This window comes from Ammospiza nelsoni, chromosome 17 (assembly GCF_027579445.1).
Source record: "Ammospiza nelsoni isolate bAmmNel1 chromosome 17, bAmmNel1.pri, whole genome shotgun sequence".
NCBI lineage: Eukaryota > Metazoa > Chordata > Aves > Passeriformes > Passerellidae > Ammospiza > Ammospiza nelsoni.
This window is the reverse complement of record NC_080649.1, coordinates 6981127-6992805: the sequence shown is the minus strand read 5'-3', so window position 1 is coordinate 6992805 and position 11679 is coordinate 6981127. Positions and strand designations below refer to the sequence as shown.

General features: G+C 42.6%; 1 protein-coding gene across 1 annotated transcript in view; it reads left to right on the top strand.

The window, feature by feature from the left end:
* Positions 1-4584: 4584 nt before the first annotated feature.
* CYTH3 (cytohesin 3) overlaps positions 4585-11679 on the top strand; it is a 45706-nt gene continuing 38611 nt past the window's right edge. Inside the window, exon 1 of the mRNA XM_059484231.1 lies at positions 4585-4803. Coding sequence (XP_059340214.1) covers positions 4773-4803 — 31 coding nt within the window. The 5' untranslated portion in view covers positions 4585-4772. The remainder of the gene's footprint in view (positions 4804-11679) is intronic.

The following is an 11679-nucleotide window of genomic DNA, read 5'->3' as shown; positions in this document are numbered from 1 at the left end:
ATGGAACTAGCTTCCTATCCATACCAAAAAAGCACCATTCATAAAAGATGTTTGACTTGCTAAGCTTTAGCTTTGATGTTCCCCAAAGCAATATAAAATACCTGCATGTAAAATTTTTTTGGCCTAAATGAAAGGTACAAGCACTTTTAAAACCTTTGAGACAACCAGCAAACAGGATTTTCTACAAAAATGTTTTTCCAGCTGAAAAAAATATGATCAGTGTGACAACATAAACATTTTAAGAAACAATACATGGCTAAAACCCATCTGCCAGGCAGAGGAAGTCAAAGAGTTTGCCTGAGGGGTTTAAGAATACCAGATTATTCAAGTACTGATAAATTTTAAAAAAAGACAAAAAAAATAGGGGAAAAAAAGGACAAGCTGATGGTCTAAGACTTTCCTGCATAGAAACTATTAAGCAATGTTTCTTAAAAAATAAAAACTGTTAGATTGTCTATATTTCAAACAAAAGTATTATTTAATACAATGGCTGGGTATCAATGACAGTGATGCTATCAACAAGATGTTGTTTTAGGAAATTAAATGCTTGCACTATTTTCCTAAACATGAGACATCTATGTGAGCAAGCTGCAAAATCAACCAATCAATTCTATATTATAAAACACTGCACAACACCTGCATTGTTTAAGATGTATCTATATTTTTGGTATAGATCTATATTCTCTGAGGATGTATTGTTGAGACTGTACAGATGTTCATGTCTCCAAGATGAGCTGTTTTCCTCCAGGGTAACTATCCATCTCACCAGATCTAACAGAAATCACACTCAGCCACACTTGCAAGTGAGTGATGTCTTGCCTGCACAAGAAACAGGAATACCTGCATGGAGGTGAGTCTTCCTGCCAACAGTGAGGAGCATTATTCCATCTCCCTGTGGCTGACACTGACATCCACTCTGATGGCCCAACAGTTACTTTATTTCTTTCTGCACTGAGAAAATTCAAAATTTGATTTTTTACACTTGACTACAATGCTACTACGAACATCCTCATAGCTCATGCTTTTGATTAGAAATAAAAACTTTATGAAATCTATAATCGTAAAATTTTTATTTTCATTCACTGCTCTTGGAATCTGGCTCTAACTGAAGCCCACAGGAATGGCTTCATATTTAATGAGCTTTATAGACCACAAAAATGTGATGTAAGGGTTTCAGTTGTCTTCACTGACTCTCTGTATAGGGACAAATGCCATAACAGATGTGCTCCTCGACTCTTAAAATGAAAAACGACATGACAAATTACTTCTTAGTGGAAACTGAATCAGAACAGTTGCTGAACTATCCAAAAAGAGACAGAATAAAAAATAGACAAAGTATATTACCTGAAAAATCAGCAAGTAACCACATTTATCATTGAGGAATCAACCCTGCCAACAGCAGGTTTTGGAGAAAGCCCAATTTTCCACTAAAGACTTTCTATTAGACTATTATTTATATGAATGACAGACTACAAAGTTCTTCCAACACTGAAGGTTAGTCTTTTGGATAGGAAACTGACAAAACATACTGGTGGTAAAAACAGACCTAAGACTATTGAAAATGGTACAAGAAGGAAAAAAACTCAAGCAATCCTGAGAAAACTGCTGATTTAAAGTCTCAATCATATGAAGAAAAGAATTAAAATTGATATATACTTCAAAACAGAACAATGATCAAAATTCCATAAAATAAAGTAGATGCAAAAAAAGTTATTCACATGAGCAGGAAATAATTTATTGGAGTTTGTACTGGAATTTGCTGAGATTGTAACCTGTATTGCTCCTGGCATCTTTGTTGGTAAGGAACTACCCCATATTTAATGATAGTGGTGTTGCTGGTGGATTGCCAAAAACCAGGGAGGAGTTCTGCTATGGTAGAACTGCTATAGCTACAACTTGGAACTGTGACTGTAATTCTTTACTTGATTTTACACATTTTCAAAAAAATCTACTCCTGACCTAGTTAGGTTTACAGCCAGACATGAGCTTTACTTTACACACAGGAAAATGAGGCAACAGGGTGAAAGGTTTGATCTTAAAAGTTTCTGTGGCACCTCTCAGCTACACATTGAACAGCTTTGTCCACTAAAGCACCTTGTACACAGATTTAAGTTTTATGTTTAGAACACTTGTAGGATCAGGCACATGGAAAGTAAGTGTATTTATGATACACACAGCATGAATGGAAATATTTTAAGGAATATCTGCCATCCTTTCAAAGACACAAAGGCCTTGGAGAGAACACTATAATTTCACTACTCTTTTGTACTATGTATCATTAATAAGTCATCCTACTAAAGCAGGACTGAAAAGAAGAGATTCTTCCTGAGAAGGTATTAAATGACATATATTCCAGAGTGCCAACACAGTAAGCTATATATTCAGCAAAACACTGAAAATTTCCCTATTCAAGTTACTAATGAAGGTAGAATAAAGAGCATTTTCCATACCTCATGAGTTTGGAATTGGATTTCACCAAGAAGTTTCTATTAAATATTGCAACTGGTCACTTGTAACTAGGACAGACATTTCTCATATCTTCCTTCCATCACAAAACAATTTTTCACTTTGCTATTAATTTGGAGAGTTTTAAAACTAGTTTTGCTGTCATGCAGTCAACAGGAATTTTGCACTGAATGGGTGGGAGGAGGACTGTTCTCCACACTTCACTCTCCCCTGCTAATAGAATGAGTGATAAGCCTTTTGTATTTTGGGGAAGGAAGGAAGGAAGGAAGGAAGGAAGGAAGGAAGGAAGGAAGGAAGGAAGGAAGGAAGGAAGGAAGGAAGGAAGGAAGGAAGGAAGGAAGGAAGGAAGGAAGGAAGGAAGGAAGGAAGGAAGGAAGGAAGGAAGGAAGGAAGGAAGGAAGGAAGGAAGGAAGGAAGGAAGGAAGGAAGGAAGGAAGGAAGGAAGGAAGGAAGGAAGGAAGGAAGGAAGGAAGGAAGGAAGGAAGGAAGGAAGGAAGGAAGGAAGGAAGGAAGGAAGGAAGGAAGGAAGGAAGGAAGGAAGGAAGGAAGGAAGGAAGGAAGGAAGGAAGGAAGGAAGGAAGGAAGAAAAATGTACATTATATAAAGGTGTAAAACAGCATAAATTAAATGACAGCAAACAATCTGTGATTGATTATAAAATTAGACTTTTTCTCATGAACCAGATTCCCCACTAATGTAAATGAACAGTTTGCTCAGTGTGCAAAAATATTCAGAGCCCACTGTCAGTTCATCTGCACTGACTTATTTTAAACCATCCTTTAATGGCACTTTATAGACATAATTTCAAAATAAATCTCTCACCAAGGTGATGCTTCTGTTTTATGTAATCATATCCTTTTTTATAACTAACTTACTAAACTTGTAACAATATTTAATTTCAAATACGAATGACAATGAGGAGTATTTTAAAAGTTTATGATTTTTAGATGAGGTAAAACACTTTATTACCAGAGCAGCTGTCAGAAGCAAACCTCAGCTCTCAGCAAAATGGGCTGTAATAACCAGCTATTAGCAGCCGTGTCAAGAGGTGAGTGCTCCTGACACAGCTTCCTAGACGGTGCTGTCCCATGCCAGCCTACAAAAGGAAAATGAAAAACCCGATATTTTCCTGTTGGCTGACCTTTTCCTCCCACAGCTTCCTTTCTGAATAAAATTTTGACACAAACGGTTTTTAAAAAATAATAAGGGGCAGTGCCAAGGAAGGAAGGAAGGAAGGAAGAGTGATGTGTGCCAGTACACTTCAGCTTACCTTTACAGACTTTGGAGGCTGCTCATATCCTGACTCCCATGGTTGGTAACTCACTGAAGATCTTTACTGAAGACTAAAGAAATGCCAGAGATGCTCTGGCTCCTAGGGCAGTAAGCAGGAGAGTCCTTTCTGTTACCCACACAGACAATGCTCACCAACACAAAACCCCTGCACGGCCCAAGGGGCACAATCCCATTTCTACACCAGGCTCTCCATGACCTCTGTGGCAAGGGGAGCACCCAGCACCGGATACAAGAACAAGGAGCAAGAAACCAGCAGAATATATGCAGAAACATCAGATGTCTCGGGCTCTTTTCCAGAGACTTCAACCCACCTCGTCCCCCTTCACTACAGGGCTTCAGGCCACTCAGCCCTCACCTTCCAGTCTCCTCCCGCTCCCCTTTAGAATTCCCAAAAGAGTCTTTAGACCTCCACAAAAGAGTCAGGGGCTCTGCAGACATTTTCTGGCTCTTGCAGACCCCAAAACACGACCTCGGCCGGCACGAGCCCAGTGACCGGGCCCAGGCTCCTCTCGTTCCCAACCGCCCGGGCGACCCCCGACAGTCCCCGGGCACGTCGCTTGAGGGGCCTGGGCGCTGCGGGGCCGCGCCGTACGGGACCTGCCAGGGAGGGAACACCGCAAAGGGCAGCCGGGAGACCCCGCTCCGCAGCACAGGTCGGCCGGGGCGCTGAGGGGGATGAGCAGCGCGGCGCTGGCCGCGACCCTGCGGCGCGGGGGTGGCGGCGGAGGGGCCGGGCGGGGCCGCCTCCCCTCGGCGGGTCACATGAGAGGGGCGGGCGGCTGGGCCGAGGCGGTGGTGGCTGCCGGGGCTGAGGTTGGGTTGGGCGGGGAGGGACCGGGCTGCGGAGCGCAGCGGCAGTGAGCGGCGGCGGTAGTAGCAGCGGAGAAGGAAGAAGAGGAGAAGAAGGAGAAAGAGAAGGGGCAGGAGTGGCTGCGAGGCGCCGAGCGAGTGGAACGAGCCCCGGGCCTCTCTGAGCCGCGGCCGCCGCGGAGCGCTCTGCCCGCGGTCCCAACATGGACGAAGAGGGTGGCGGAGGTGGCGGCGGTGAGTGCGGGGCTCGTGCCGGGGGAGCGCGGCCCCTCAGCGGCGCTGCGGGCGGCAGGACGGCAGGAGCCTCTGGGAGCTGCTGCGGCCGCGGCCCCTGCCGCCGGTGCTGCCCCGTCCCGCCCGGCGCCCCCGAGCCGAGCCGCTGTGTCGGCGCTACCGAGCAGTGCCCGGGCGGGCGGGCGGGGGTCGGGCCACAATGGGGGCTCTGTGTCCCGCGGCCGGGCAGGGTCTGGCGGGGGCGCGGCGGGTCCGGGGGCGGCAGGGCAGGGCAGGGCAGGCGGGTCCCGGCCCCGCCGCCGTGACAGCCCCGCGCTCGCTGCTGCAGCTGCTCCTCTGCTGAGAGAGGGGAAGGGGCGAAATATGAAAAAGTCCGCGTCTGGTGGTGTAGGAGTGGAGAAAAGACTAATTGAGCTCTGCGAGGGCTCTGTTTGTGTGTGTCATCTTAATGGAGGCTCGGTGATAATCACGGGGTGGTTCAGCCAGTTTAAACAAGGTGAACTGTTTCCAAAGGCAGCGGCGTTAACCTTGCTAGATACTACTTTTAGAAAATCCGGACTCGCATGTTGGGGAAGCTTTTATTTGTATTTTTTTGTCTTTCGGCGACCGGCTTGAGCGCTGCCCCAGTTTAAGGCACTGCAGACGTGCCACACGCTTCCCTCCTTTAATTTATAATGTGTTTTGTGAGTGCGTGTGTAAAGCTGCTGCCTGAAATAACCAGTTCTTGTCTATCATCAGCGATAATGGTGGCTGAGCAGGAGCTGATCCTGCCCTGGGGCAGAGGGATCGCCTGTGCATGGCCTGCCCTGTATTCAGTGTGTCTGTGCCGTGGTGGTGCGATGAGGGTTTATCTTAAACCAGATGCTAAACAGGCGGCCTTTGAATGCATTGGCTGATCTCTAAATAGGTAAAGTAAAGGCTAAGCATTGTATGATTAATAGTTGTGTGCTACTTGCTAATTCTAAATATAATTACCCAGAACTCGGAAATCAAGAGGGTGTGGTGTTTGTTTTGACAACTTGAAAAAATAATGCTGTGATGAATCAGAAAAATAATTCTTCAAGCAGTGGGTTGGAAATGTGGCCATTTCTCAGCAGGCATTTCTGCTTTTTTTGACAGCGATAGACTTAACTCTTAAAAAAAAAATCTGAAAAAGGAAAGACAAAGCAAGACAGTCCTGAAAAGTTATTATTCAAAGCAGTTGAAGACTGTAATTGTAAAGAGCAGAAAGCTCATTTAACTCAAAATATGTTATTTTCACAGTATTATGGACTTGCATCTGTAGTTAAGGGAAATGAACATGCTTGTTATTTGCACTAAGCCTGTGTAATATAGTACTTAATAACGTACAAATCGTAAACTAGAAAGTGGACATATTGCTGAATTAATCTTCCATAAGATGTTAAGCATTTCAAAGTTGGATTTGCATAGGAGGGCAAATACTCAGGACGTGGGGATGACACAGTCTGCATTTAGCTAAATGCTGATTCTGTATGTGAAGCCTGATTTGTACCTCTAGCATGCAAGTGAAGCTAATATCACTTTAATAAACACGTTTTTTTGGGGCAAACTACAGTATAGTGTATTGTTGTAAAACAATCACCGCCAAGTTGATTGGAATTTTGTTTTGCAATTGGTGTATGTGACATTTTACTCTGACTTCTTGAATAGAGACCCAGTCTCGCTTTTTCTTAGGGATTGCTGTCAGTTTGGGACACCAGGACGAGTTAGGTGGCTTCTAGCTAATGAATTGGCAAGTTGTTATTTTGTTTGGGGTTTTTTCCCCTTTTTTTTTTCTTTAATGACAGGAGGCGTGTGGATTTGACAGCCTGTTTTAAAACTCTTTATTGCTGTTGAGTAATGAGACTTGTGATACCTGAGCAATGAGACTCCCTTTGGAGCCTGACCAGGGCAGCCCGGTGTTTTGAACTTCTGCAGATATTCTAAATCCTCATAAAATTGACATTATTGAATGGGAAACTCTTTACAGCTAAGCTTATCACTCTGCACAGGTACTTTAGGAAGTATGCAAAATTATTTAAGGGCTGCGCAGAGTCACCCTAATTAGAGACTTGAACTAGATAAGCATGTAAATATCTAGGACATTGAAGTGTGATTCAGAAGGTAAGCTGCTATTCCCAGTTCAGCTCTGCCTGCTGCGCTGCTCATCAGTTTGATTTGCATCCTATGCTTCAGTTCTCTTATTTGTCAAATGGGGTCAGTTGTTCTACCACCTCTGATAAAAACTGTGAATGAAAACAGAGCTGTGTAAAGTCAGAATTTATTATTTTAGAAGCACTCGATGGAAGAGAAATGCTAATTAAGGGGATTGTTCTCAGTACCTCCTTTTCTTTTGTATGTGGAGCCCTGAACAGGGCCGTGCATTTATGTTCTACAATCCACTTGCACACAAGCCTCCCATTGATTTCAGCAGAGCCTCTGTGCATGGATTATTGATGCGATATGATCCGAGTCAGTTGGTGTTTGGCTCAACTAGCTTTTGTGTCCTGATTAAAATATCTCTGTGGTTTGCTTAGTGAAGGAAAGTTCTCCTCCTCCCTCTCCCCACTTGGTTTAAAACTGCATTTTGTGTGCTTTGAGTGGCTTTTCTCACAGGCTCCCAGTCGGGTGGTGGCAGTGCCAGTGCCGGACCCTCGCGTTCAGTGGTGCTCTTGGTGTGGTCACACAGTGAGCGAGTGATCCTCTGGGAAAGGTCAAAGTGGATAAACAGTCAGTGCTGCAGGCACAGCATAGAGCTCCTGTTTGTTTTCTGAATTTGACTCTAGTCAACGAGCAGCTCTTCAGTGCCCCCAGTTCAATTCTGTGCCATTCCCCTGGAAAAAGGCTGCAAGGTTGGGTATTTACCAGCTTCTGTGTGTTTGTTTTACACTGTCTCTACAAAGAGCCCTAAACACACATGCCAGAAGGTTGAAGTCCTGCTTCTACTTGACAAATAGACCAACTTGTAGCACTAATTACGGCATTGAGGTTTCCCTACTGTTCCCCAAACTCTGTGCTTTGTTTCTGAATGTCGAAGCTCTTCTGGGATAGAGCAGTTGGGTTGCCAAGCTCTGTTAGCTGCTGGCTGTGTTTGCCAGCAGTGGTGCCAGGTAGCACGTTGGGTCTGTGATGAGCACAGAATGCAGACAGTCCTTCATCAGGAGAGGCACCAAGAGACCAGATCGTCGCACAGAGGACTCGGGAGAGTGGATTTGCTGCCAAACCAGACTTATTGGATGACTTCTGTTCTTCTGCAAGGCAAAACAGTTACCTACAGGCAAAAGCTGTTAAATGTAACAAATGACCCAGATTTTTCTTAGAAAAAAGTATTAAAATTGATTAAAAAGATATATTCATATGAGCAGCCTCATCTCTTCTTTCCACATTGTAATCCCTTTCATAGGTAGACCTTAAAGATACCACAAGCCATGAGGCCTCCTCAGGGTTATAGACATTTGCTTTGCATTTAAGACTAATTCTGCATGTTTTCTTATGAGTTTCTTTCATTATAAACAAATGTGGTTTAGTGCAGAAGAACGTTAAGTATGTTTCACTCCCTACTCGTCAAAGTGGATAACTTGTACCAGTAGTTTTAAATAAGAATTGTCCCAAAAGTCCTTCAGAGGAGGGCTTGTCCTTTTAGATAGCACTTTGGGGAAATCCTAAGATTATAAAAATGCACCTGAGTATTGAATTGACCACTCACCTTGGTTCTAGGGAGTGAAAAAGAGCAGATACAGAGATAGTCTGTTTATATAATTTAGTTTTTTGTGTTCTTTTGCCAGCCAGCAGAGCTGCATGCTAAGTCTCTTGTTTGCTAAATAGATATTTCTTCATGCTAAACTAATCTCATATTTCTTAGGATTACCTGTCAGCTCAGTAGGATCTTAATTTTTAGCCCAAAACCATTTAATCTGTTATCACTGCAGTAAAAAATGTCACAATAAAGTATTTTCAATTATGTTGTACATATTAGTTATTTTTGGTGGTAGCAGAAAATGTGCTTGTTAATTGCAGTAACTTGTTAATTTTTTCTTAGCCTGATGTTTGATATTTTTAGCTGTGACTTGGAAGAAAATGTGAAATTTTTGCTGATAGAGTTCCCAGAGGTGGTTGGTTGCCAAACTTGATGCATTGTTATATAACAGTATTTGGTGACATGCTCAGCAATGTAAGCATGCCTTGGATTTAGGGGAGCAGTGTGCCTGTAGCAGCATCTGTCTGTGCTGCTGCAGCTGGGAAGGAAAGCTGGAGGATTTACAGGAGGAACTGAGTGTGTTTTGCAGAACAAGGGCTGGGAATCACAGTAACAGCCACATGAAAGTGGGCTCCCCATGGGCACTGTTACCAAATGGATCTTGCAATCTTTTAATATCACTGGAGTTCCAAGAGCTTTCACCAATTGAAGGGATGCAGAAGGTGAGACAGCACAGTGATTTTCAGGATATATCCTGCAGTTCACATCAATTTTTTCAATCCCATCATATTTATTGCTTCCCCTTCTTTATTTTTAGGATTTTGAATGCTTTTTAAAGGGAAAATGAAAAAAAAAAAGCTTTCCTCCATTTTCTTCCTTGTACAAGGGTGTGTGGTGATAGGACGAGGGGTGATGGCTTTAAACTGAAAGAAGGTGGATTTAGATTAAATTTTAAGAAGAGATTCTTCATTATGAGTGTGGTGAGACACTGGCACAGATTTCCTAGAGAAGCTGAGGCTGTCCCATCCCTGGCAGTGTCCAAGGCCAGGTTGGGCAGGGTTTGGAGTAACCTGGGATCATGGAAGGTGTCCCTGGCCATGGCAGGGGAGTAGAATGAAAAGGGCTTTGAGGTTCCTTTCAACCCAAACCATTCTGGGATTCTGGTTGCCCTCTTTTTGTCCTATAAGTCTCTTTTCCTAGTCCAATAAAGGTTTGAAAAGCTTTAAAACATTTCATTTAAACTGTAGCTCCATCCTACCTGCTGCAATCTTCTGCCCCATTCTTTTCCCTCCCAATGCAAAAATGTTTTATTCTGATTCTTTATACACCCCATCTTTGTCTCCGAGGCCAACATTTGAACTATCACTCATCTCTTTTCCTTGTTGGAAGTCATTGAATGAGCTGTTTGCAGTCACTCTGAATTCAGACTATCTCCTAGGGGTTTATCCTAGGTCCTTTCCACACTTGTCCTGACCCCTTGTACTCAGTACATTCCCTTCCTCCTCTTTGTACTGCCAGCTGCCTCTAGTACTGTTTACTATATTTTTCTTTTTGAAATCTTGGTTTGTTTTTTTTTTTCTCCACTTCTTTGAAGAAGTTATCTCCTCCTCCTGCTGTCTTACTTGCTTTTTCATTTGGAAGATGATCTTTCTACTTCCATCTTTTTTTGGTGAAGATTTGCAGGACCCTGTGCTTGCTTTATCACTCTTCCTCTCTACATCTTGTTTCTGGATAACCAAATTTGCAAATAAGAGTGGAACTATAGTATTTAAACTGGTGACTCACAGCACATACTCTGTGTGCTCTGGATCCAGTACCATCTGTCCCAGCTAAAATGTTGGCTTGTTTGACATCTTAACATTGTGTAATTGTCGTCTTAAGCTTAATGAGTCTGAAACAGCTCTTAATGTTGTTTCCACCCACTTCCTCTTTTTGATGTCTTTGGACACATGCTGGCATCCCCAGTGGTTATTGACAAGTAAATAGTGTGATGTTGTCATTTATTGCTTCGTAAAAAATAGTCTGTAGAGAAGATGTGGTAAAAATGGCAGTGAAAGGGCAATGGAAGAATATTGACATAATTACAAAACAAGACGTTCTCCTATGCAATGTTAATTTTCTCATTTGAATGCACAAATAGATTTAATCTGGTTATGGGATCACAGTTTCTGTAGACTTCTACATGGGACCAGCCAGCACACAGGTTAGCATTTTGCGGCAGTTTCCTTCTTTTTAAAGTAATGTGATATTTAATGATTTCTAGTTCACTTTGTCTCCCTGCAGTTCATGAGTACTTAAGCATGTACGAAGGAATTGCACTAATTTTAGTGAGGAGCTTGGACCTAATGACCATGTGCTTCATTCACAGAGGATAAAAATAAATCCCTAGCAGCTGGATTGTTAGGAAAACCTGTCAGAGTACAGAACTGTGAGGCAGGGATCCCAGGGAAGTGAAGAACACGTGGTGTTTTACTTTGTTTTATAAAAGCAAAAGAGAAGTTGTGTGACCAGATGTGCTGTTGGCATTTCTGACTTCTTCACTGTGTGTTCTTTTAGAGCAGCATATTGTACAGGAAAGGTGTATAAATGAGCTAGTAAGGGTCTATTTATTTATGCTATTTGTATAATTTTAACATCTAGCAAATGGGTTTTAATTGCATATGACTTCCTTCTTTTAATTTCAACAACTTCATGGGAAAACTTAGTATTGCAAATTTTTTTGGACAGCAGTGTTTCCTCTTAGTGGGATAGACGTACAAAATCTGGTAGAAAACCATGTGTTCTGTGGTCCTCTGAGATTTGCCTGAAGAAGGAAGTGGCTTGACCTATTTGGTTGCTATGAAGTAAAAACATTCTTGTTCTCTCTCTCTTCCTTTTTTTTTTTTTTTTGTGAACATCTGTGTCACATTTATTTCATTACTTTCTGAGGTTCTTTAAGCACATTATTTGCTAATACAAAGGTTTATTTAAGGAAAATAAAGTGATACATAGCTGCTCCACAATTTCATTCAATTTCTGATACGTGCTTTTACATAGGTATGATATAAGTGGGTAAGTTTTCCAGTCAAAGTTGACATGTTGAAAGGCAAACACTAATGTTATCTAGTATTTCTTAGGGGAAAAAATGTGTTTGACAAATTCAGTAGGATCCCATGGAGTTAACAGGAAATGTTGCATGC